Genomic DNA, 22588 nt, shown 5'->3' with positions numbered 1-22588 from the left:
CCATACCAGGATGAGAAGAAGATGACATCAGAAGCAGAAAGCTATCCCAAGGTACTGGACCTGAGCCATATGATTATTTACAGTGCTTTCTTAATTTCTTGGATTTTTGCATAAATCAATGTTTTCCTATCATAGGCATAAATCCTATGCAGAGTTTAAAAATTAATCCAGTTTTTGGGTTTATGGTCAATTACTTACATCCAGTACTTCTGGGTTACCTTGGTGGATTTCTCCTCTCCAAGGATCTAATTGGATGGCCCTTAGGAAATTTATTCTAGAAGAAAGAAGTTATAGCTCTGTTTGGGCCACTATTGATATTACTAGCTGGGTCCCCTCACTTGGCCAATCAGTCATACTTGCTCTGACCATGACCATAAATATGACTTTTCTTTTAAAGTTACTCAAGCTCAGTCAGAGCAATGAGCTAAATTTCAGTCAAAGAATATAACCTTCCTCAGTTATGGGATGGATTAATATGACTAACATCAGGCTACAGTCATCTAAGTTTAAAGCCCCCTAATGTTGGGAACAATTGAATCATACTAAGGATAATCAGCCTAATAATCAGCCTAATAACTAAGGATAATCAGCCTAATAACAGTAGGTAATTGAGCTGGGTGCCTTATGAATAATGACAATATATCCTTACCTTAAAGATAGAGATTAGTATGGAACAGACCAGGTCAGATGACCTGGAGATATACTGGGCCACACCTAATGGAAGTTCTTAGCATAAGTATTTCCTTATAACCCTATTAATGTTACTAGCTGGGAATTCCCTGGTGGTCCAGTGGTTAGGACTCCACGCTTTCACTGCCGAGGTTGCAGGTTCAATCCCTGGTCGGGGAACTAAAATTCCACAAGCTGCACAGCGTGGCCAAAAAAAAAAAAAAAAGTTACTAGCTATATTACTTGTATTCTGCCTATTTTACAAGATTATTGTTTTTGGAATTACCAAAGTATGACTGAGCCCCCGATAAAATGATGATGACTAGGCGACTTGAAACATCTGACCAAATATAGTTCTATAAAATCAATGATTATAATAGTGTAACTCTAGATATGGGAAGAAGCAACAAGAGGGAATCATTTCCTGGAACATAACAGACTAGTAATACAGGTGGTCCAGAGACTTTTTCCTACTGTTAAAAGGGTATAGTCTAGTAATAGCACATTGAATGGCCTATCAATGAAATCCTGGCCTGACCTGGGAATTAGCATTCCTAACACTGTGGGACAAAATGGTCATAAAACGCCTCCCAAACTTTGGTCACATTTATGACAAAAAGGGGGCATTGCCAACTGAAGAAGGTCACTCACCATCCACTTCTACAAGGATTGAGTCATTAGCCACTGAAGTCACCGACCTTTAACACACTCTAAAAGGGGGTCAGGGTAGAGATCAGGAATGAGGAACTCTGTGCTCTGGGAAAACTAGCAGAACAGAGCTTCATATAGTTAGATATTTTCAGGAGAAATGTTTTATGAACCTGAATTCTTTCATCTTGCCCTACTTAGAAAAGCACTGTAACCATTAACCAAGATATCCATTCCTTGGGACTAGCTGCAACCTTCTACCAAGATGTGTGCTTGGTTGCAGGTAGCCCCTCTGCCAAAATCGTACGTGCTGACCTCTCCCCTTACCTCTTGGGAGCAGTTCTTCAGAGCTCTCTGAGAAGCTGTTTCCAGAGCTATAGTCCTGTTAGTCCCAAATAAACCTGAAACTCACAGCTCTCACTTTTCGTTTCTCTAAAATCTCCCCCTTCACCTCTTTGGAACAGTGCTCAAAACTCTGAGAGACGGGTCGCCCAGGTTATAAACCTCAGGTTGGCTTGAATAAAAATTTCCATTTCTGGACTTCCCTGGTGGCGCAGTGGTTGAGAGTCCGCCTGCCGATGCAGGGGACACGGGTTCGTGCCCCGGTCTGGGAAGATCTCACATGCAGCGGAGCGGCTGGGCCCGTGAGCCATGGCCGCTGAGCCTGCGCGTCCAGAGCCTGTGCTCCGCAAGGGGAGAGGCCACAACAGTGAGAGTCCCGCGTACCGCAAAAAAAAAAAAAATTCCATTTCTTTCTTAAATTGACTATTGATTAATTTTTTTCACCTACAGGGGCCAGACTTAGCACGCCCTGGGTGTTTACCAAAGTAGGTGTCTCCCCTCTCCGAGCTGGGCAAGGACTCCGTAAACCCCTTCCTCCCGGAAGCCACGGGCATCAGTCACCACGCTAACCACGCCCCCTCAGCCGCGGCCTGTCCCAGGGTGGCCATTGCCAGGCTCCTTCCCCATCCTGCTTGGGAAAGGAAATACACGGGAGACGGAGAGTGGGAGGGTCGAGGGTCTCTGGAAAGCGGGAGGGGAGAGGGAATAATGAATTCTTATCAAATTCTTTCTCCGTCCTCCTGAGGCGCCCCTACCTGACCCTCTCCCCGACACTCGTGGGCTAGCAGTGGGGAAAGGGAACTTCGGTCTGGGGAGCGATAGAAGAGCTCGACCCAGCGCTGGTCAGCGCCACCCTCCTCCCTCATGTATCAGGGCACGGGTACCCTTCCACCATCCCCTGAGGATCTGAGACATTTCCTTCTCTTTCCCTGGCCAGACGTCATTTCCTCCACTCTCCAGCATTCTGCTTCTTTCCCAAAGGCAGGGTTGATTCCTACCCTCCCTGAGACGAGTTTCCTCATCTCTGAAGTAATGACATGCGTGCATGAGAAACAAGTCTTGTGTGAAGGAGGGAGGGAGGCAGAGAGGGAGGGAGAAAAAGGACTCTTGGAAAAAGTCCTTCCACAGACAGACTCCAGGCACAGCCTAACCCCCTCACCTCCCAAATGGAGTCTTGCACCACGCTAAACTGGTGACCCCATAGACGTGCGTGTTTTGTATTCACAAGACTGAATTTTGGTCAGTGTGGGAGCAGGTTGTGAAATGGCCCTTGTGACAGTCCCAGCCTGTATCAGGCACAGCAAGTGGAATTTCATTCCATCAGCAGCTGTTTTGCAACAGTGCTCAAGGCCCAGCTTGGAGAAATCTTCATTTTTGCTGACAGATTAGGCATTTTCACTGAAGGAAAAGGACCTTGATTTGTAAATGAACTTGCAGTGCATTTTCATATCAATTCGAGGGGTGGGGGGTACGGGCTGTCAGGTACAAAAGATGTGCCATGTTTACAGATAGGATTGTCTCTGGCTTACTGACCTCCTTTATGGTTGGATGAATAAATGTAGAAATAAATGAATGGGTGAATAAGGAATCCATACATAAACCAGTGGTTCTGAGCATCAGAATCACCCGTAGGGCTTGTTAAAACACAGATTTTGGGACCAACCCCCAGAGTTTCTGATTCAGTCAGTCTGGGATGGGGCCAGAGAACTTGCATTTCTAACAAGTTCCCAGGTCTGCTGATTGCTGGTCCAGGAGCGGTTCCCACTGGCATAAGCTATCAGTGGAGACTCCCTTAGGCCATGATTGTTGTCACTGCAAACTTTCGGCCTGATTCTGCCAAGTAGCCCAAGGGGGCAGTCTAAAATGAATCCTGACTTGGTTGCAGGGTATGGGTGGGTTGCCCACTTTACCTCCCAGCAAACTCTCCCGGGTAGTGTTAGTGTTAGATTTAAGAGAGTTAGAGGTGGTTTGTGTGTGTGTGTGTGTGTGTGTGTACACGAGCATCTGTGCTGCTGTCCCCACAGGTACTGCTATCCCTTTTCACACCTCTAGTGCTAACCGCTGGCCTTCTCCAGGGTCTCTCTCTTTTAACTGCTTCCCTGAGCCCCTCTGAGTTTTCTTCTCCAGCACAGAGGAAGCAAACACCATTGATGGCCAGGCTCAGCCAATCCTTTCCCGGGGTTTGGTGACATCTAGTGGCTAACTGGAGAATCTTTGCTTACACTAAGAGAATGTTCTGGAAAATTAACTGAGCAGCCTGGAAAGAAAAACACCTACTTGTGAACCCTCTGCAAAAGCCCTCCTGAAGGCCTTAGGAGGGCAAGGTAAATGACTGGCTCAGTATGACATGAGTTGAAATGGATGTCTTGCTCTCTTGGCAGCTGTGACAGAAATTAGAAGTCATCAATGAATCTCAAATCACCACCCACTGTATCCTCAGCATGAATGGTTTTCAATAAAAAGTGTCCTTGAGGGGCTTTCCTGGTGGCGCAGAGGTTGAGAGTCCGCCTGCCGATGCAGGGGACACGGGTTCGTGCCCCGGTCCGGGAAGATCCCACATGCCGGGGAGCAGCTGGGCCCATGAGCCATGGCCGCTGAGCCTGCGCATCCGGAGCCTGTGCTCTGCAACGGGAGAGGACACAACAGTGAGAGGCCCGTGTGCCGCAAAAAAAAAAAAAAGTGTCCGTGAATAAAATGGAGTCAGGTACTACCAATTTGGTATTTGCTTCCCTTCTCAGAGCGTTTCTCTGGGCCTCAAGCTCTGAAGAGACCAAGGATTTCCAGGCTAGTCACGAGATCTACAAAAAGATCTATTAAAGTTCAGGTGCATCTGGTACTGACCTGAGGGCGTCCAGATCTGAAGGTCATTGAGAGTTGTTAATGGCCACCATGATATGGGCGGAAGTGTAAGATAATCCCAGATGTCATGTTTTCAAAGTTCTCATGGGAGGTGCAAGGTATTATAAATAGTCAAATGCAATTTATACTTTCATAGAAAGCTTAAACTACTTGTTACAGGAAAGTAAGGGGCAATCGGGGATCATGAAGGAAGTGGCTTCTTAGAGTTGCCATTTCAGGGTTTATAGACCTGTAGCCATTAGAGAACTATGATGGATCACAAAACATGGTCTTGAGACCTGCAGGATCAGCAGATTCTCAAGCACCACCCCCGAACTACTGAATTTCAGAAACTCTAGGAGTGGGCCCCAGTAATCAATGTTTTAACAAGCCCCATAGATGATTCCAGTGCACACTAAAGTCTGAGAACCATTGGTTTAAAACAAGCTTTAGGGCTTCCCTGGTGGCACAGTGGTTGAGAGTCTGCCTGCCGATGTAGGGGACACGGGTTCGTGCCCTGGTCCGGGAAGATCCCGCATGCCGCGGCGCGGCTGGGCCCGTGAGCCATGGCCGCTGAGCCTGCGCGTCCGGAGCCTGTGCTCCGCAACGGGAAAGGCCACAGCAGTGAGAGGCCCACCTACCACAAAAAAACAAAAAACAAAGAAAACAAAACAAGCTTTAAATGCCCCCTGAAAAACCTTGAATAGTGTTTAGAGACTATTAATGAATTCATGGAGGAAACTGAATTATTTCTATAACATAGGCCTACTTCTTTTAAACATATAAAGCTGTCTTAGATCTTCTAACTTATGGTTAAATGAAAGGAAGAGGATTATTTATTTGCCTTTACTTCTTTGGATTTTGGAGCGTGCTGTCTTGATAAAGTACAATGTCTCCAGAGTAGCTCAATAGTCCTGTGGATGTGGTGAGGATAAACGTAGAAAAAAAACAGAAAAATGCTCCATCTTAATATTAATCTAAGGAACACAAATTAAAATAATAACGGGATGCCACTTGTCAACTAACAAACAGGCCAAGATCAAGCAGAATAATGTGTTTCATTGAGCAGGCTATGGGGGAAATTTTTTTAAAAAAATACACTCCTAGTGGAAACACAAAGTACCATAATCTTTCTGGCAATACAAATCAGAAGACTTAAAAATGTGTGGACCTTTGACTAAGCAATTCCACTTCTAGGAATATATCTTAGAAATAATTAATGATATGTGCAATAATGTATTATAAAGATGCTAAGGTATATTTATAATAATTAAAAACAATTTAAATTTCATCAGCACAGGACTGTATAAAAGAAATGGCTCATATGATAGAACATAATAAAAATCAAGCTATACAAGATTTTTCCAGTTTTCAAAAGGAAGGTTTATTTAACAAGTTTCACTTAGTACAATACATCTAATGGAAATCACAATACAAGGAAAGATTTAAACCAAAGCCTCAGAATTTCATACAAACGACATGACCAAACTCCTAAGTATTGGTATTACATCTCAAAATTGTCCCAGAGCGTTTTTTTTAAAAAAAGTAAAAGTGTACACTCACGTGCCTTATAGGATATTAAACCGAAAAGCTAGAATTAACAAACATGCCAAATGTTTTCACTTTAAATCGTAGACACAGCTCCTATATTTGAGTTTTACAGAAAAGCATGTTTCTCAACATGCATCCAAAGTTTTCAGTGTATTGTGGTATAAGAGCAACATTTAACATAAGTGAAATTGCTTTAACCTAAATACGCTTACTGCTTAGGTACACTCCTACAACATAACTAACTTGAGGAAAGCTGAAAGTTGTTTTAACAGTTATGGTCAATACTGAACTTTGTTATTACATCCTAGGTGAATGTTTCAGTGTTCAAAATTACTGAGCTTGAAGTTTTAAAACAATCTTGACTTCCACTTTACAGTAAGCATGAATCACAAGCCTGTAATGCAAAACCGTTAAACTTAATTTTTGTTTGTTTTCTTAAAAAAAAAGGAGAAAGCAAAAGGAAGAAAGGAAGGAAGGAAGGAAGGAAGAAAGAAAGGAAGAAAGAAAGAAAGAAAGAAAGAAAGAGGGAGGGAGGGAGGGAGGGAGGAAAAAGAAAAGGAAGCTAGCTGACCAAGAGTGATCAGAATCAACGATATTTCCCATCTACCAATCATACTGGATATGCCTGACATCATTCCTATTCTAGTCAACTCCCATAAATGCACGGCTGTTATTTGTTGCTGTTTAGTACTCCTTCTCTAAGCGAGGTTTGATTGATAGTCACTGGAGTTTTCCTGCAGAACTTGGTCATATCCACTCATACTGCTCTGACCACCATAACCACCTCCGTAACCACCACTCAGCTGCTGGCTAGCAGGACCTCCGTAACTAGACTGGTTGGATATGCCCATCCCTCCCATCATTTGGCTACCATAAGCACCACCACTTGCCCCTGCTGTAGAATTCAAAAAGAGCTCTACGTAGCTGTGATCATAAGCACCCCCACTTGTGCCTGCGGTAGAATTCAAGAAGAGCTCCACGTATCTGTGTTGCATGTTAGCTTTGTCTTTTGCCATAGCTGCCACAGCATCTTCATGAGTAGCAAATTCAACATCTGCCTCACCAGTAACTCTGCCATCGGGTCCAATTTCAATGTGTACTCTCATGGGGTTAAGAGGTGAGAAAAAATTGTAAATATCATTCTCAGTGGCTCTGTAAGGTAATCCCCTCATGTGTACACAGTGCCCTGTGGTGCTCTGAAAACTGGACCCACCATCTCCATATCTATGATCAGACATTCCTGAAAAACAGTAATTGAGGTCTCTTCCAAATCTATCAGACCCAAAGCCATACCCATCATTATAGCCACCATAGTCATCATAGCCTCCATACCCTCCACCATAGGCACCCCGCCTCATCCTTTCAAACCCAGCCCCTCTGCCAATGCTATTATACCCCCTGCCAGCCCCTGGCCTATCATAGGGACCCGGCCGCTGCATAGCCATGAGCTTTCGAGGGGGATCGTAGTGGGTTCGCACTTCAGCTCGGCTACTCTTGAAGATTTCAATGTACCTGTGCCCTATTCTTTCCTTGTGTTTCTTTAAGGCCTTTTCAGCTATCTCCTGTGAAGCAAATTGCACAAAGGCCTCCCCTGTGCTCCGCCCCTGAAAGTCCACCGGCAGTGTCATCCCATTTGGCACAATTTCCAACCCAGAAAAGAACTGAACAATCTCTTCCTTGCTACAGCCAAATGGGAGTCCTCTAAGCCGGACGAAGCCATCATTGGCAGTATCAGGACTATTTGGACCTGTATGCTTCAACACCCAATCCATTTCAACACTGTTGGACTTGAACACTTCAACGTATCTGTGTCCCATGGTTTCTCTGTCCTTCTTCAGAGCCAATTTCACTTCATCTTCGGACTCAAGTTCGACAAACGCTTCACCACTTGGTCTGCCTTCTCTGGTGTAGATGAAACGAATACCTGATGTGCCATTTTGGATTTTGCAATCGGAGAAGAAGCGCATCACTTCATCAGCTGAGCAGGACCAGGGCAGGCCCCTGACCTTCACCACGAACCCCTCCCTGCCTTCTGTGCTCAGCATCATGGTGACTGTTGGGCTCTTGCTGGCAGGCTCGGTTCAGTGTAATTTCGGTGTAGCTGAAAAAAAATTAAGACTAATTGTCATGGAAAAATGTTCACAATACAGTAAGAGAAAAAACCAAACTATTAACAGCGTAACTCAATTACGCTGATAGCTTTTTTGTAAGGCATCTGTATAAACAAAAAGACTTCACCAAATTTCTAAGTCATTCATTCAACAACTATTTATTTGATACTTATTATGTGCTGGATACCATTAATGGTGGCTATTTCTGGACGGTGAGATTATGGGAGCTTTCTGTTTCAGAGAATGTTTTCTTTGGCCATTTCTGTATGTTCTAAGTTTTCCACATTGATCATATATAAACACATAGTCAGAAAAGATATACAAAAGATGAAAAGATATACAAAGTGAATGGCAAGTGGAAGACGTCAAGAAAGATGGTTATATCTGATTACATAAAAATGAAAAACTTCGTTACATCAAAAGATTAAACATAAAAGACAAACAATACACTTCAGAAGATACCTACAACAAATACTATCCTCATTATATTAAAAAACTCATACAAATTAATAAAATCACGGAAATATTAAAGCCAAAGAGGTAAGTGGAAAAAAGACATTATAGAGCATTCACACCTTCATTTTACATTTTTCAGTTGCCAGGTCCAGTACTTGGCTCTGGCATACAAGGTTCAATAAGCCCAGAAAGGGCTTATGGTCCTACAGAGGCACTGTACATCTTTACTAAAGACAAAAAGGGCAAATAAACATTATCCCTGCTATGACATAATTCTGTGCAGGGTGAAAGGGTGTTATAAAGCAGGGACTGGTTGGTCAATTCTATCAGTATAGAATGGTTAAATGAAAGGACTACCTGGTTCAGGGATCTCCAAATTCTTAAAATTATGGATGGAGCATAAAATAGAAGGAGGCAAGGCAAGAGATAAGGCTGACTAGGTAGAGATCGATCCAGGAGTTCTTTTGAGACAGACAAAGGCTAAGGACATTTTAAGGGTTTTAAACAGGGGACTGAGGGGAGAAAAGTGAGGAGAGGGAAGTGAAGGGAGGAAAAAGAAGGAAAGTGAGGGGAGGAGAGTGAAGTAATCAGAACCTTTCAGAAAGATCACCATGGCAACAGTGTGGCAGTCACAGAGGGGATTGGGGTGACACTAGCAAGAGCAGTTAGAACTCTGTCTCTTAGAGATATGTTAAGGGATTCACCTAAGGCAACAGCAGTTTAAAAAAAGGGGGGAGGAAAGATATGATCTACACATTCAAAGCAGTGGACTCTGTGGGACTTGGTTAACAGATTAAATATACCAGCAATACAGATGTGAAGATACAGGAGAAGAGTCTGGGAAATGTTCAAACCTCATCAGTCATCAGAAATACAAGTTAAAACCAGAATTAACTGCCATTTTTCACCCATCAACATAGTGAAGTTAAGCAGGGAGGATAAGTCAATACTGATATTCAGGGTTCACAAACTAATATACTCCCAGAGGAGTGAAAGTTCATACAGTATCTCTGGAAAGCAATTTGGAAATATGTATCACACCTTTTGATACAGTAAACCCACTTCCGGTTATGTGCCCTAAGGAGAGGATCTGAAATTCAGACAAAGATTTATGGAGCTATATATTCTTTGAAAGGTATTTTACTAAGAAAGATAAAATATTACACACTTTAAAAATTATAAAACTAATAACATGAGAAATTACTTATGCTATAATCTTAAGTGACCCAAGATCATAACTGTTTTATAATCTCAACTATGAAAAAGATATATGTTCACATATCCTTTGATCATGCTAGAATTCCTTCCATGAACCTGGTCAACAGAAATACTCACAAATGTTCACTGCCACACTGTTAGCAATGGCAGAAAATTAGAAACCTAATTATCCATCAATAGGGGGATGGCTGAGTGAATTATATTTTATCCTTAAAACAGAATGCTGTGCAGCTGTTTAAAAAAAATCTGCCCTGACCTAGGAAGATTTCCAAAATATATTAAATGAAGGAACATGTAGAGTATGATCCTGCTTATTTTAAAATATAAGCAGGCACATATATATGTATGCAAATTCACAGAAGTTCTGGAAGCATTTAAGTTGTTTTCTGAGAAAATGAACACTGGCAGGTAGGAAGAGTGTAGTGGAATTTCACTGTTTATCCTATATACTTCTAAATAGTTTAATTTTTAAAAGTCACTGTAATTGGAATTAAAAAGACAATGTTACAAAAGTACATGCATGGGGAATATGTCACATGTTAATAGTGGCTACTCTAGGTGGTAGGTTTATAGCTTTCTCAACTTTCTTTTTCAATTTTTTGTGCATTCTTAATTTTCTACAGAGTAATCACTTTTATTTCAGCAAAAAAATAACAGAAAACAAATTTAAATGTTTACTTTTCTGGGATTTAGTATAGCAAATTTGATAAAATTTTCAAATTTTGTATGTGCATGGCTTATCTGACATGGTCTGGGAACACTGGGCCTCTTGGAAAGAAAGTACAAAGTGTACTAACTGCCCTAAAACTACACTGAGGATTCAAGTCAACATTCACTAATTGCCTATTATGTACCTAGAACACTGCACGTGCAGTGATAACAGTCTTCCTATAGACCATTTTTAGGTCTGAGTGACAGATTAACGCCCTGGTTTTTGCTTGCCTTATCTCTTGGACGACCCATCCCATTTAATGTCCCTGCAGCCCTCTAGGCCTTAACATCCCCTCTGTGGTGGCAGGGAGGTTCTGCTTCATCACTGTGTCTCCTGGGAAGGCCACGAGGACTCTGTTGCCTGAAGTAGGAACCAGGATTCCATTTGTGAGTTAAGAATTTGTGCATTTATGTGTGTGTTATATACAGATGTTTTACAGACCAAAATGCTGAGTAGTTATCTCCGAGTGATGAATTACGTGTATTTTTTAAAATTTATAGCATACTATTATTTTTCCAAAGTCCAAAATTGAACACGTAGATTGTTATAAGCCGAAAAATAAACGTTATTTAAATATTTAATTCAGTAAAAAAAATTCATTGGGCGCCTCGGTCAGGCACGCAGCATTTGCCTAGATGTGCCTCCCCCTACAGACAGACAGACAGACAGACAATCAGGCACTGGAGACTGGGTGCCTGAATGGACGGACCAGCATTCAGGCCACTGGACTCAAGATCTGTTTTTCCTAATCCAGGGACGTGGTTTTCAAATGCTTTCCAGTTTACGGTTTCTCTTAAGGGTCCTTTGAGACCCGCCCAGACAGATAGATATACAAAAAACACAGACACAGTCACGAGCGTCCACCATTTCCCCACCAGGCGCAGCAAAGGCGGCTTCCCGGCACTGAGATGGGGGGAGGGGGGTGCGGGGGAGGGGAAAGCAGGGAACGAAAAAGGCGGAGGCGGCCCGCGGACCCCGCTTTGGTCTGCATCATCACCACCCCCGGGTCCCCGTTTCCCACCCACACACCAACCTCTAACGATACCGGATAATTTTCCTCTTTCTTCCCTCAAACGGCTTATAGCGAGACGGTAGACGACGACCAGAACTACTTCTGCTCACGTAAGCGTTTGGTCACGTGAGGATCTACGTCATGTGAGATCTGGGTCACGTGAGCACCGCTCGGCTCTAACTCGGGATTATTAAAGTGCCGCACTTCCTTCTGGTACGAAAATAGGGCGGGTCGATATCCAGAAAGAGAGAGAGTGGTTGGTGGCGTCGCGTCTTCTATGACTGGTCATTGGTCCGCCTCTGGTGATAACCGTCCCAGTTGCCGGAGAAACAATCGGGTCAGGGCTTAATAACTCACCGGTGATTGGTGATGAGGACGAAAGTGGGTTCCCCGGGCCGCCTCTGCCTTTTTAGCTCTTAAGGTTAAATTTAAAAGCCCAGGTGACTCGTGGAAATCTGTGCTGCATGATGACAGCGACGGTGAAGCTGGTGAGCAGAGTCCGGCGGCTGGGCTGCGTGCTGGCCTTTTGCTTCCTGGCCCTGTTTCTCTGGGGGCTCCCTGGGGCCTGGGCCCTCGACAACGGCTTGGCGATGACCCCTACCATGGGCTGGCTGCACTGGGAGCGCTTCATGTGCAACGTGAACTGCCAAGAAGAGCCGGATTCCTGTGTCAGGTATCAGCGATATTGGGTACCCGCTTCCCTTCGTCTTTCCGTGTATTTGTCTGGCTGTGTTTGGAGGGGTAGAGGGTCTCAGCGAAAAAATTTGAGCCCGAGGGAGAGCTCCCCTGTTGCTGCTGCTTTTTTATCCCCAGCAGACTGCTCTGGATGGGGACTAGTCCTAAATTCTCTCCATGTGACCCCTCTTGGCGTGGGAGTCCGGCCAGCGACCTCTGCTTCTCCACCTCTCTCTGCTTGATCATCCAACTAAGGACTTTCTCCATTTACCATCCAGTTCCGTTCAGACCCTTATTGAGAGCTGCTGCTCTGTCTCTGCCGGGTACTAGCAGTGAGGACAGCTGTGGTGAGTAGGAGAGACAGAGGACTAAGACGAGTGCCGTTTCTTCCCCTTTTGGGGTCACGGGTTCCTTGGCTGTAACTGGAGGGAATTTAGAGTGACCACGGAGTCTCTGAGATCTCCCCACCCCGTAGCCCTTGGGTATGGCATGTGCTTGGAAGGTTGAAGTGGAGGATCTTTATCTGTGGAAGGTGGATAAGACAGGTATTGATCCTTTCTGACCCACACATCCCTCGTCTGTAAATTGGGAAAACAACTCATCTCAGGGAACGACTCTGAGGTTAGGTAAAATAGTTCTTATCTCACACAGGTTGGCTTTCAATTAGATAACCCATTTAAAGGACAAAGTACAATGCAGTACCAGACTCCTCAATTAGGCATATAGAAGAAATGTTCTTAACCTGGAATCCATGGGAAAATTAATGCAAATCTGCAAATATGAGTATGTATGTTTTTCTGAAGAGAGGATCTTGAGCTTTGTTCACATTCTCAAAGGGATCCGTGACCTAGAAACAGTTAAGAATCACTGATAGATATTGTTTAAAACATAATAAAGACACCCTTGTTGCAAAGGCCCCTCTGTAAGCAGCGGTCATGGTAACATCCCAGTGGCCATAAGTTATTCCTATGAATGTCTTTACAGATGAAGTCAGGATGTTGGTCAAACATGACAATTAATTGGCTTGCTAAGTTTCAGACTAAATCCATCCATCGTGACCCTGGGGTAAATTATGGCCATCACATATTTCTTTTTTTGTCTCTTCCTTTTTTCCTAAGTGGTGGTTGTCTTATTTTTGTATCTGATTGTATAATTAATGCATGATCATGGCAAAAATTGTAGATGGTAAAGAAGAGTATAATAAAAATAAAGATTCCCCTCATTCCACCACCCAGAAATAATCATGGTTAAAATGTTAATATATGACCTTTCAATTTTTTTCTATGTAAATAAAAACAGATTTCTTTTAAAGTGATTTTCAATAAAAATGAGATCACGTTTATGTTGTGAGCAGTTAACCACAAGACTGAAGTCTACCTGCCTGGGTTCAAATTCTAGCCTATTATTACTTAGCCAGGTGATCTTGGGCAAACTAAGTACCCTTTCTAAATTAAAGAGTGAGTGCCTGGCACAGAATAAGAGCTTTAAAAGTTAAATTGACTCTTTGCATGGTTTCTTTTCTGCAATTTGTTAGTTCCCTATTTTCCATCTGGTATGTTTGGGGTTCTTTTTGTTTGTTTACGTTTTGGTTTTTCTTTGGTTTTGGTCTATCATATGTTGTGAATACAGTGGTTCTTCTTTTTTTTTTAAGCCACGCTGCACGGCTTGTGGGATCTTAGTTCCCTGACCAGGGATCGAACCTGGGCCCTCAGCAGTGAAAGTGTGGAGTCCTAACCACTGGACCACCAGGGAATTCCCAATACAGTGGTTCTTGCTGTATTTTGGTTTTGATATTTATGTGTCAAACATCAGGTTTTTCCTTTATTATTTCTGGCTCCGGCATCATGCAGAGAAGGTTCTTTCCTACCTGAAGATAACATAGTCATGTATATTTTGTACTAGTATTTTTATGTGTTTTTAAAGTATTTAAATCTTTAATCCATCTGGACTTTATTCTCCTGTAAGCAGTACTACATTTAATATATACTAAATTTCATGGTATCAAATGGCTGGAAGGATCTCTTTCTGAACTTTCTCTTTGATTCCATTGATCTGTGTATTCTAATGCTAATGGTACTACACTAGCTTCATTTACATTTTGTAGACTGTTCACCTGTTTAATCTTTGAGGTGAACTTTTTGAGTCATGTTGCGAAGTTCCTTAAAAAGTCCTTTGGGGATTTGTCCAGGGTTTTATTAAATGTCTAGAAGTGTATAGGGAGAATTACCTTTTTTTTAGTATTGAGTTTTCCTATTCAAGAGTAAAAGAATGTCTCTCCATTTATCCAAATAATTTGGGAACATCATAGTTTTATTCAGATGAGCCCTGCACATAATTTTAAAATTACCTCTAGGTATTTTAGGTTTTATCTGTTGCTTTTTTGGTTTCTCTTGTGAATGGTGTCTTTTTCTCCGAATAGGTCATTGCTGATATCTAAAGAAGCTGTTGATTATGTTAACTTTGTAGTTTTACTTTAGTAAACTGTCTTCTTAATTCTAATAGCCTTTTCAATTTCATGTATTTCTCATTCCTCTTTTAATTGTTTGGCGTTCATAGGGTAGAGGGGAAAGGAGTGAGAAGAAAAAGGGCCTCGTCCAGTTTACCTTGCATTGGTTGTGATTACTGCCAAATTATTACTGGGTTGAAAAATAAATTGCAAAACCCCAAGATGCTTAACAAATAGGAGTACCCAAGCATTTGTTTAATGAATTGTAATGATTCTTGGAATTTCTCTTTCAGTGAGAAGCTCTTTCTGCAGATAGCTGAGATCATGGCCTCAGATGGCTGGAAGGATGTAGGCTATGAGTACCTCTGCATTGATGACTGTTGGATGGCTCCCGAAAGAGATTCAGAAGGCAGACTTCAGGCAGACCCTAAACGCTTTCCTGGTGGGATCCGCCGCCTCGCTAATTATGTGAGTTTATAGATAATTCTTTTTCATTCAGGAGACTATAAGCACTTCTGTACCTAAGCTTGCTCAGAAACACTTAGAAAGTAAAATAGCTGCTGTTATCCAAACAATGGATTCTAAGGCTAATCAGGTGGAATTTTCATCCCATCAGCAGATCTATGTTTTGCAATAGTTCTTGAGGCCCATCTTGAAGGAGTTCTCCTTTTGTGGAAACAGGTGAATTCTCTAGGAGGAAAAAGGAACTTGGTTCTTGACATGTGTGCATGTATTTCCATATAAGCTTTGAGCAGCTATCACAGTGGTACTATAAACTAGAGTTTTAGAAGATAGAAGGGATATATTCTGGAGATTGTTAAAGAGTAATAGAGCTGGACACTAGTTAAAGGCAGTGAAGAGTGATAATGAGTACAATTCAGTACTACTGCAATGGGGGGAAGAGCCAAGCTCAGTCCCAAATACACCAAAGAGGAGTGGGGTTTTATAGCCAACGAGCAGATTGTGGGGGTCAGTGGATGGAAAATTACTAAGATGAGACATCAGGAGGAGGGGAATTCTTGCTAAAGGCAGGCCGAGGACTTGGACATCAAGGGTGGGGCATAAGGAATTTGATCAGATATCAAAAGGTGGGGAGATGACTTCACAGGATTCTTGCTAAAACTGGACACGGAAGACCAAGGTAGAGGCCTACGTGAGAAGAGGTTTCAGAGGGGCCTAAGGTTTGGTTAAGGAGAGTCTTTGTCCAGATAAATCTATCATTGACCTGAAAAGGTAACTTTTAAGATCCCATCAGAGCCCGCACACCACAACAAAGAGTAGCCCCTGCTCGCCACAACTAGAGAAAGCCCATGCACAGCAACAAAGACCCAACACAGCCAAAAATAAATAAATTTATAAAAAAAAAGATCCCATCAGAGGAAGATTAGAGCAACTGAAAACTTTCCCTTCAGTTCTATGCTATAGTTACATGTATAGTTTGAACTCAGCAGAATTGGAGACTTTGCTCTTTATCTTCCAACAAACTCATCTGGATAATTTTGGGGGTTTTGGGATGGGGGCAAAGCCCCCCAGTACCTGGTGAAGTGTACTGGTCTCTGCCTCCAGCCTGGAGTGGTTCTCTCTACTTCATGATTGCCCTTCTACTGAGGTGACTCTTTTCTCTCATTTCAGGTCCATAGCAAAGGACTGAAGCTAGGGATTTATGCAGATGTTGGAAATAAAACCTGTGCAGGCTTCCCTGGGAGTTTTGGATACTATGACATTGATGCCAAGACCTTTGCTGACTGGGGAGTAGATCTGCTAAAATTTGACGGTTGTTACTGTGACAGTATAAAAAATTTGGCAGATGGTATGTTTCATTCAAAAGATTTATTAGTTAGCCATGAGCAAAGGGCAGAACTTTGAGGCCAAGGTAGCTGAGCATCCAAAGTACTAATCCTCACGTTGGAAATACCCAGTCACAATACTGGAAATAATTATTCTCAATGTGCCAGAGCTCCTGCCTCTTCTCTTCTTGCAGTTTGTCCATGCATTTGTTCATTCACGCATGTAAAATCCACATGTGCCTAACCACAGCTAATACCGTGCACTTTTAATTCAAGAGGGCTCTGAGTTAATTACAAATAGTAATTGTAACTCTCCATCCATCACTTGGAAAAGCATCCAGAATGTCAAACAGTCACAGAGAGAGGAGCATCTTCATTCCTCCCTCTCCTCAATATATGCACCATCCCACACTGTCTCCTTGGAACAATCCCAGCAGTCTGTGCAGTACTACGCACAGTGTAAGCACAGAGCAGTCACCTGTCTCTGCTGCTGGTTTAAAATATAAACATGGCCCTTCCAGGCAGCCTCTTTTAAAAATATACAGCCCCAGCTGGAAATTCCCTTCTTTCCCTTATTTTACACATTGTTTTCTCATACAGGTTATAAGCACATGTCCTTGGCCCTGAACAGGACTGGCAGAAGCATTGTGTACTCCTGTGAGTGGCCCCTTTATATGTGGCCCATTTTTAAGGTGAGCTAGTGAGCACAGAATCCAATAGAGCCTTGCTGATTTTCAGAACTCAAGAACAAAGGAGACGAAGGTCCCTGTCAAAGCCCAACCTTACTTAACACTCTCATCCTACCATCTCTCCCAGGATCCACCCACTTCTCACCATCCCCACTGCTATAATTGGAGACTAAGCTACCATCAATTGGGAAGCCAGTCATCTTTGATTCTTCCTTTTGTCTCATGGTTCCCAACCTATCCACCAGCAATCCTCTTAGTACTATCTACAAACTATATCCTGAATCAGCCCACTTCATTATCATGTTAACCTATTCAGTTTCCTTCTAAGGGCTTAGCACTATATGGAATTATTTGTTGATTTGCCTATTGTCTGTCTCCTCCATTAGAATGTAAGCTCCAGGAGGGCAGGGACCTTGTCTGACTTTATCACTGTATCCCTACCATATGGTAAGTGTTGAATAATTATTTATGGAATGAATCCCTGTTGTCTCCTTCTAATCTCTGCAAAATTCTCTCACCTCTTTCTCAACATCTTAAACCTCAGATATCCCACCTGCCTATCTACAAACTTTTATTCATTCCTTCAACAAATTATATGCCTAGGATTCAAATTGCCTTATCATATGCTTGCTAAGTCCTGTGTAATTTGCAGGTTTTACTTATTAAAATCATTTTAGTTATTTTTTTATTGAAGTATAGTTGACTTACAATATTATATTAGGAGATCGTTGTATTTATTTCTGATTATAAAAGGAGATACATGTTCATTTTGGAAAAGTTTGAAAATACAGTGAAGTGTGACAAAAATTAAAATCTTCCATAATCCCAGTACAGTAGTCCCCCCATCCATGGTTTTGCTTTCTGCAGTTTCAGTTACCCACAGTCAACTGCAATCTGAAAATATTAAATGGAAAATTCCACAAATAAACAATTCATAAGTTTTAAATTGCACACCATTCTGAGTAGCATGATAAAATCTCGCACCATCCCACTCCATCCCGCCTGGGACGTGAATCATCCTTTTGTCCAGCGTATGCATGCTGTGTACGCTACCCACTGGTTAATATCTGTATAGGAAAAAATGTAGTATATATACAGTTTGGTACTATCCGCGGTTTCAGGCAACCACTGGGAGTCTTGGAATGTATCTCCCGCAGATAAGGGGGGACTACTGTACCTAGTTACCGTTTGGTAAATTTCCAGCAAGAACAGTGTTAAAGCCATTTTAAGTAAGATTTTAAGTTATATAGCCTACTTCTGAAGCAAACTTCTTACAACGAAATTCCATTATAATAAGGATTTAGCTCTCCTCATGGAGACCTTTAATCTGTAAACTAAAGAGGCTACGAGAGCCTTTTTTAAACATGATTGTTTTCCTATCACAAGAATATTAGTAGAAAGTAAACAGAGGAGTTATCTCTGTTTTCACAGCCCAATTACACAGAAATCCGAGAGTACTGCAATCACTGGAGAAATTTTGCTGATGTTTATGATTCTTGGCAAAGTATAAGGAGTATCTTGGACTGGACAACTTCTAACCAGGAGAGCATTGTTCCTGTCGCAGGACCAGGAGGTTGGAATGATCCAGATATGGTAAGAAACTGAGCCCTCCTGTTCAAGCTCCTGCAGTGGACCTGTTTCCTACTTGACACTCAAGATAAATCAGAAGGGAGAAGTTCCTGGGAGCAGGCTTTATGTGAGAGTACTCAGAGCAGGGTGCCCTGGAAGGTGACTTGTCTGTATGTCTAGGCAACTTTAAGAATGTTTTGTCTTATCTCACTTGAATTCTGTTTTTAAAAATCTATTTATTATTTATTTGGTTGAGCCAGGTCTTAGTTGCAGCAGGTGGGCTCCTTAGTTGCGGCTTGCAGGCTCCTTAGTTGTGGCAGGCTGGCTCCTTAGTTGTGACATGCATATGGGATCTAGTTCCCTGACAAGGGATCGAACCCAGGCCCCCGGCGTTGGGAGTGTGGAGTCTTAACCACTGTGCCACCAGGGAAGTCCCTCACTTGAATTCTTCATTCTTTGTCCCAGTTGGTGATTGGCAACTTTGGCCTCAGCCGGGATCAGCAAATAACTCAGATGGCCCTCTGGGCTATCATGGCAGCTCCATTACTCATGTCCAATGACCTCCGACACATCTGCCTTGAAGCCAAAGCCCTTCTTCAGGATAAGGATGTAATTGCCATCAACCAGGACCCCTTGGGCAAGCAGGGGTACCGGCTTAGAAAGGTACAGTAAATAATGTTCTATGGGACAAACTAGGAATTGGCCAGGAACATCTTCTCCTGCCTTTTAGTTTACAATTCATCCAAATGTTTATTTGGGGTGTGTATTTTTTTATAAAGTTATTTAATTAATTAATTAATTTTTGGCTGCTTTGGTTCTTTGTTGCTGTGCGTGGCTTTCTCTATTTGCGGTGAGCGGGGGTTACTCTTCGGTGCAGTGTGTGGGCTTCTCATTTTAGTGGCTTCTCTTGTGGAACACGAGCTCTAGGCACGTGGGCTTCAGTAGTTGTGGCACACGGGCTCAGTAGTTGTGGCTCACGGGCTCTAGAGCTCAGGCTCAGTAGTTGTGGCACATGGGCTTAGTTGCTCCATGGCATGTAGGATCTTCCCGGGCCAGGGCTCAAACCCGTGTCCCCTGCATCGGCAGGCGGATTCTTAACCACTACGCTACCAGGGAAGCCTGGGGTGTGTATTTTAAGATGGTTTAATATCCAAGTACCAAGTCTGTCTTGCACCTAAATCTGTTACATTGGATTGGAGGATCTGCACTGATCTTTTGAGAATGTTTTTTTTAATCTTGATATCATAATCAGTAATGAGGCTCCCTTGTGCTAATTTTTCCTAGAAGTGCTCGATAGTTCTGATTATAAGACTTAATGCCACAACTAACAAGGCAGCTTATTGCTAGTTACCAAGCTATCACACCTATTTTCTTGGCTTACTTTTCAGGAGGACAACTTTGAGGTGTGGGAACGCCCTCTCTCTAACTTAGCCTGGGCTGTGGCTATGGTAAACCTGCAGGAGATTGGTGGACCTCGTTCTTACACCATCTCTGTTACTTCCCTGGGTCAAGGACTGGCCTGTAATCCTGACTGTCTGATCACGCAGCTCCTCCCTGTGAAGAGGAAGCTTGGGTTTTATGAATGGACTTCAAGTTTAAAAACTCAAGTAAATCCCACAGGTACTGTTTTGCTTAGGCTAGAAAGAGCAAGCTAGACTGCATTAAAATGCTTCCTTTAAAATGTATTATTTTGTTGCCAAAGTGACTACCCCACTTTTGTCCACCTTCAGCTGTTCTTATTTCTTTGAGTAAAAGTTTCTACACTTCAGCTTTTTTGTTGTTGTTGTTGCTGTACGCGGGCCTCTCACTGCTGTGGCCTCTCCCGTTGCCGAGCACAGGCTCCGGACGCGCAGGCATGTGGGATCTTCCCGGCCCGGGGCACGAACCCGTGTCCCCTGCATCGGCAGGCGGACTCTCAACCACTGCGCCACCAGGGAAGCCCCCTACACTTGAGCTTTGTGATGATTACCACTTCTAAAGCTATCTGGAGAACATTTTTGGGGAAAAGCCTTTGAACCTAATGTAAACTGCTGAGAAAATAATAGCTTAATAATATAATAAGTAAAATAATAATTTACAGACATACCTCATTGTCATTGCACTTCACAAATACTGTGGGGTCTTTTTGGTTTTGGGGTTTTTTTACAAATTGAAGGTTTGTGGCAACCCTGCGTGTATCACAAGTCTGTTTGGCCCTATTTTTCCAACAGCATTTGTTCATTTTGTCTCTGTGTCACATTTTGGTAATTCCTGCAATATTTCAAACTTTTTCATTATTATTATATTTATCATGGTGATTGCAATGTTACTACTGCAAAAAGAAATTGTTTCTCTGAAGGCTTAGATGATGGCTAGCAATAAAGTATTTTTAAATTAATGTGTATACATTGTTTTTTTTAGACATAATGCTATCGCAAACTTTAATAGATTACAGTATAGTTTGAACATAAGTTTTATATGCAAAAACCAAAAATTTGGTGACTACCTTTATTGGAACCAAACCCGCAATATCTGTTGCCTGTATTGGAACTATGTGCCAGGCACTATTCTAGACGCATATGGTGTAGTGACTCATTTTTATCCTCCCAACAACCCTGATGTAGGTATTTATTCACTGTAAATTACAGCCAGGATTTAAACCCAGGCTTTTAACCCTTACACTGCCACCTACTGAGGTATTAATAATTGGATGGCACTAATTATCTTGGCCTAAAGATAAAAACTACTTCCTCAGTTGAAGGGCAAAAGAATACCCCAACAGGAATAACCTTCATAAATGGACAATTTAGAGGCAACCCAACAGACATTACTGAATTTTTATGGAAGAATCTTGCCAAGAAACATACCACCTAGGTTTCCAAATCCAAGTTGTTTGCAGTCTAGATCCAACAAGTGCAATTGGCTTACTTTCACCAACAATAGTTGATACATTATGACCTAAAATACTGAACCTCTGGCCAGAAGACCCCCTCCACTTTAAGATGAATTGCCTTATCTCTTGAGGTTCCGTGATGAAGCAATGAACTTCAAACTGGCATATGGAGGAATGAGTTACTGAGGCAATTTCCAGATACTCTAATTCCTTGCTTTTCCTCCAATTGGTTTACCTGAGGACCAACCTGCAGTCAGTGCTTCAGGCCTGCTCCTTCCCCACCTCCCCTTGTACTATCACCCTTCTCCCACATAAGCAAAAAAGGGTGTATTCATCTCACCCATCCAGAATGCAGGACAGTACAAAAGCTAACAGGGCACAAAAGGCCCACTCAAAATACAAAGTGCATGTTGTAACAATCCCTTTGCCTGTCAGGTGATTACCAATTATTTTCAATAAAATTGGAGGGCTAAGCATTGTCAGTTAATAAAAATTGGAATAGAATTGGTAAATCCAGACAATTCAACCACAGAAACTTGGAAGAAAACTGCTCTCATTGAGATGTGCTTCCAGTCACCAAAATGTGTAGCTTATTTGCTTCACATCCAGAGTTTTGCAGCACAAGAATGAAGCATACAATAGCATACAAAGAGGATTCCAACTATTAGGCATTTTACAAAATGGACAGTTATCCCCCATAGGTTCCATTGGGGAATTTCACTGGAAATTCTATCCTTTGCAATTATTTCAACATGATGAAAATAATTTATATCTACTTTAAAATGTGAGGAAGTATATAAAAATGCTTAGGGGGCATGAAAATAAGTCTAATGACATATATAATATAGTATGCTGTGCCTAGAGAGCCGGGTTGAAATTCCTCATACAGTGACTTTAGTAGTAAACATTATTTGAGACAAATTATTTCACTCCTGGTGAACCTCATGTTCACTATGGATATAATAGTTACTGATCTCATTCTATTTGCCCTGA

General features: G+C 42.3%; 2 protein-coding genes across 3 annotated transcripts; one reads left to right on the top strand and one right to left on the bottom strand.

The window, feature by feature from the left end:
- Nucleotides 1–5867: 5867 nt before the first annotated feature.
- HNRNPH2 (heterogeneous nuclear ribonucleoprotein H2) lies at nucleotides 5868–11684 on the bottom strand. Of its 2 annotated transcripts, none has more exons than XM_082864795.1 (2): nucleotides 11579–11684; nucleotides 5868–8149 (listed from the first exon to the last, which is right to left on the bottom strand). In XM_082864795.1, the coding sequence occupies exon 2, from the start codon at nucleotides 8094–8096 to the stop codon at nucleotides 6747–6749; it is 1350 nt and encodes a 449-aa protein (XP_082720921.1). In that variant the 5' UTR covers nucleotides 8097–8149; nucleotides 11579–11684; the 3' UTR covers nucleotides 5868–6746. The 2 variants fall into 2 exon arrangements, with proteins under 2 accessions (XP_082720921.1, XP_082720922.1); XM_082864796.1 differs by having other exon boundaries at nucleotides 11591–11678.
- Nucleotides 11685–11941: 257 nt separating this feature from the next.
- GLA (galactosidase alpha) lies at nucleotides 11942–21073 on the top strand. Its single transcript, XM_082864091.1, has 7 exons — nucleotides 11942–12230; nucleotides 14972–15146; nucleotides 16311–16488; nucleotides 17066–17157; nucleotides 18586–18747; nucleotides 19189–19386; nucleotides 20112–21073. The coding sequence occupies exons 1-7, from the start codon at nucleotides 12022–12024 to the stop codon at nucleotides 20376–20378; spliced, it is 1281 nt and encodes a 426-aa protein (XP_082720217.1). The 5' UTR covers nucleotides 11942–12021; the 3' UTR covers nucleotides 20379–21073.
- The last annotated feature ends 1515 nt before the right edge of the window (nucleotides 21074–22588 follow it).

The sequence above is a fragment of the Leucopleurus acutus genome (genome assembly GCF_964270905.1).
Source record: "Leucopleurus acutus genome assembly, chromosome: X".
NCBI classification, from domain to species: domain Eukaryota; kingdom Metazoa; phylum Chordata; class Mammalia; order Artiodactyla; family Delphinidae; genus Leucopleurus; species Leucopleurus acutus.
Note: the sequence above shows the minus strand (reverse complement) of the source record. Positions and strands in the feature narration are given on the sequence as shown.

Coding starts and splice junctions, on each gene's coding strand:
- GLA (XM_082864091.1), top strand. CDS start 12,022: ATGATGACAGCGACGGTGAAGCTGGTGAGCAGAGTCCGGCGGCTGGGC. Junction 15,147..16,310: donor TCCGCCGCCTCGCTAATTAT/GTGAGTTTATAG, acceptor CTCTCATTTCAG/GTCCATAGCAAAGGACTGAA. Junction 17,158..18,585: donor ATATGTGGCCCATTTTTAAG/GTGAGCTAGTGA, acceptor CTGTTTTCACAG/CCCAATTACACAGAAATCCG.
- HNRNPH2 (XM_082864795.1), bottom strand. CDS start 8,096: ATGATGCTGAGCACAGAAGGCAGGGAGGGGTTCGTGGTGAAGGTCAGG.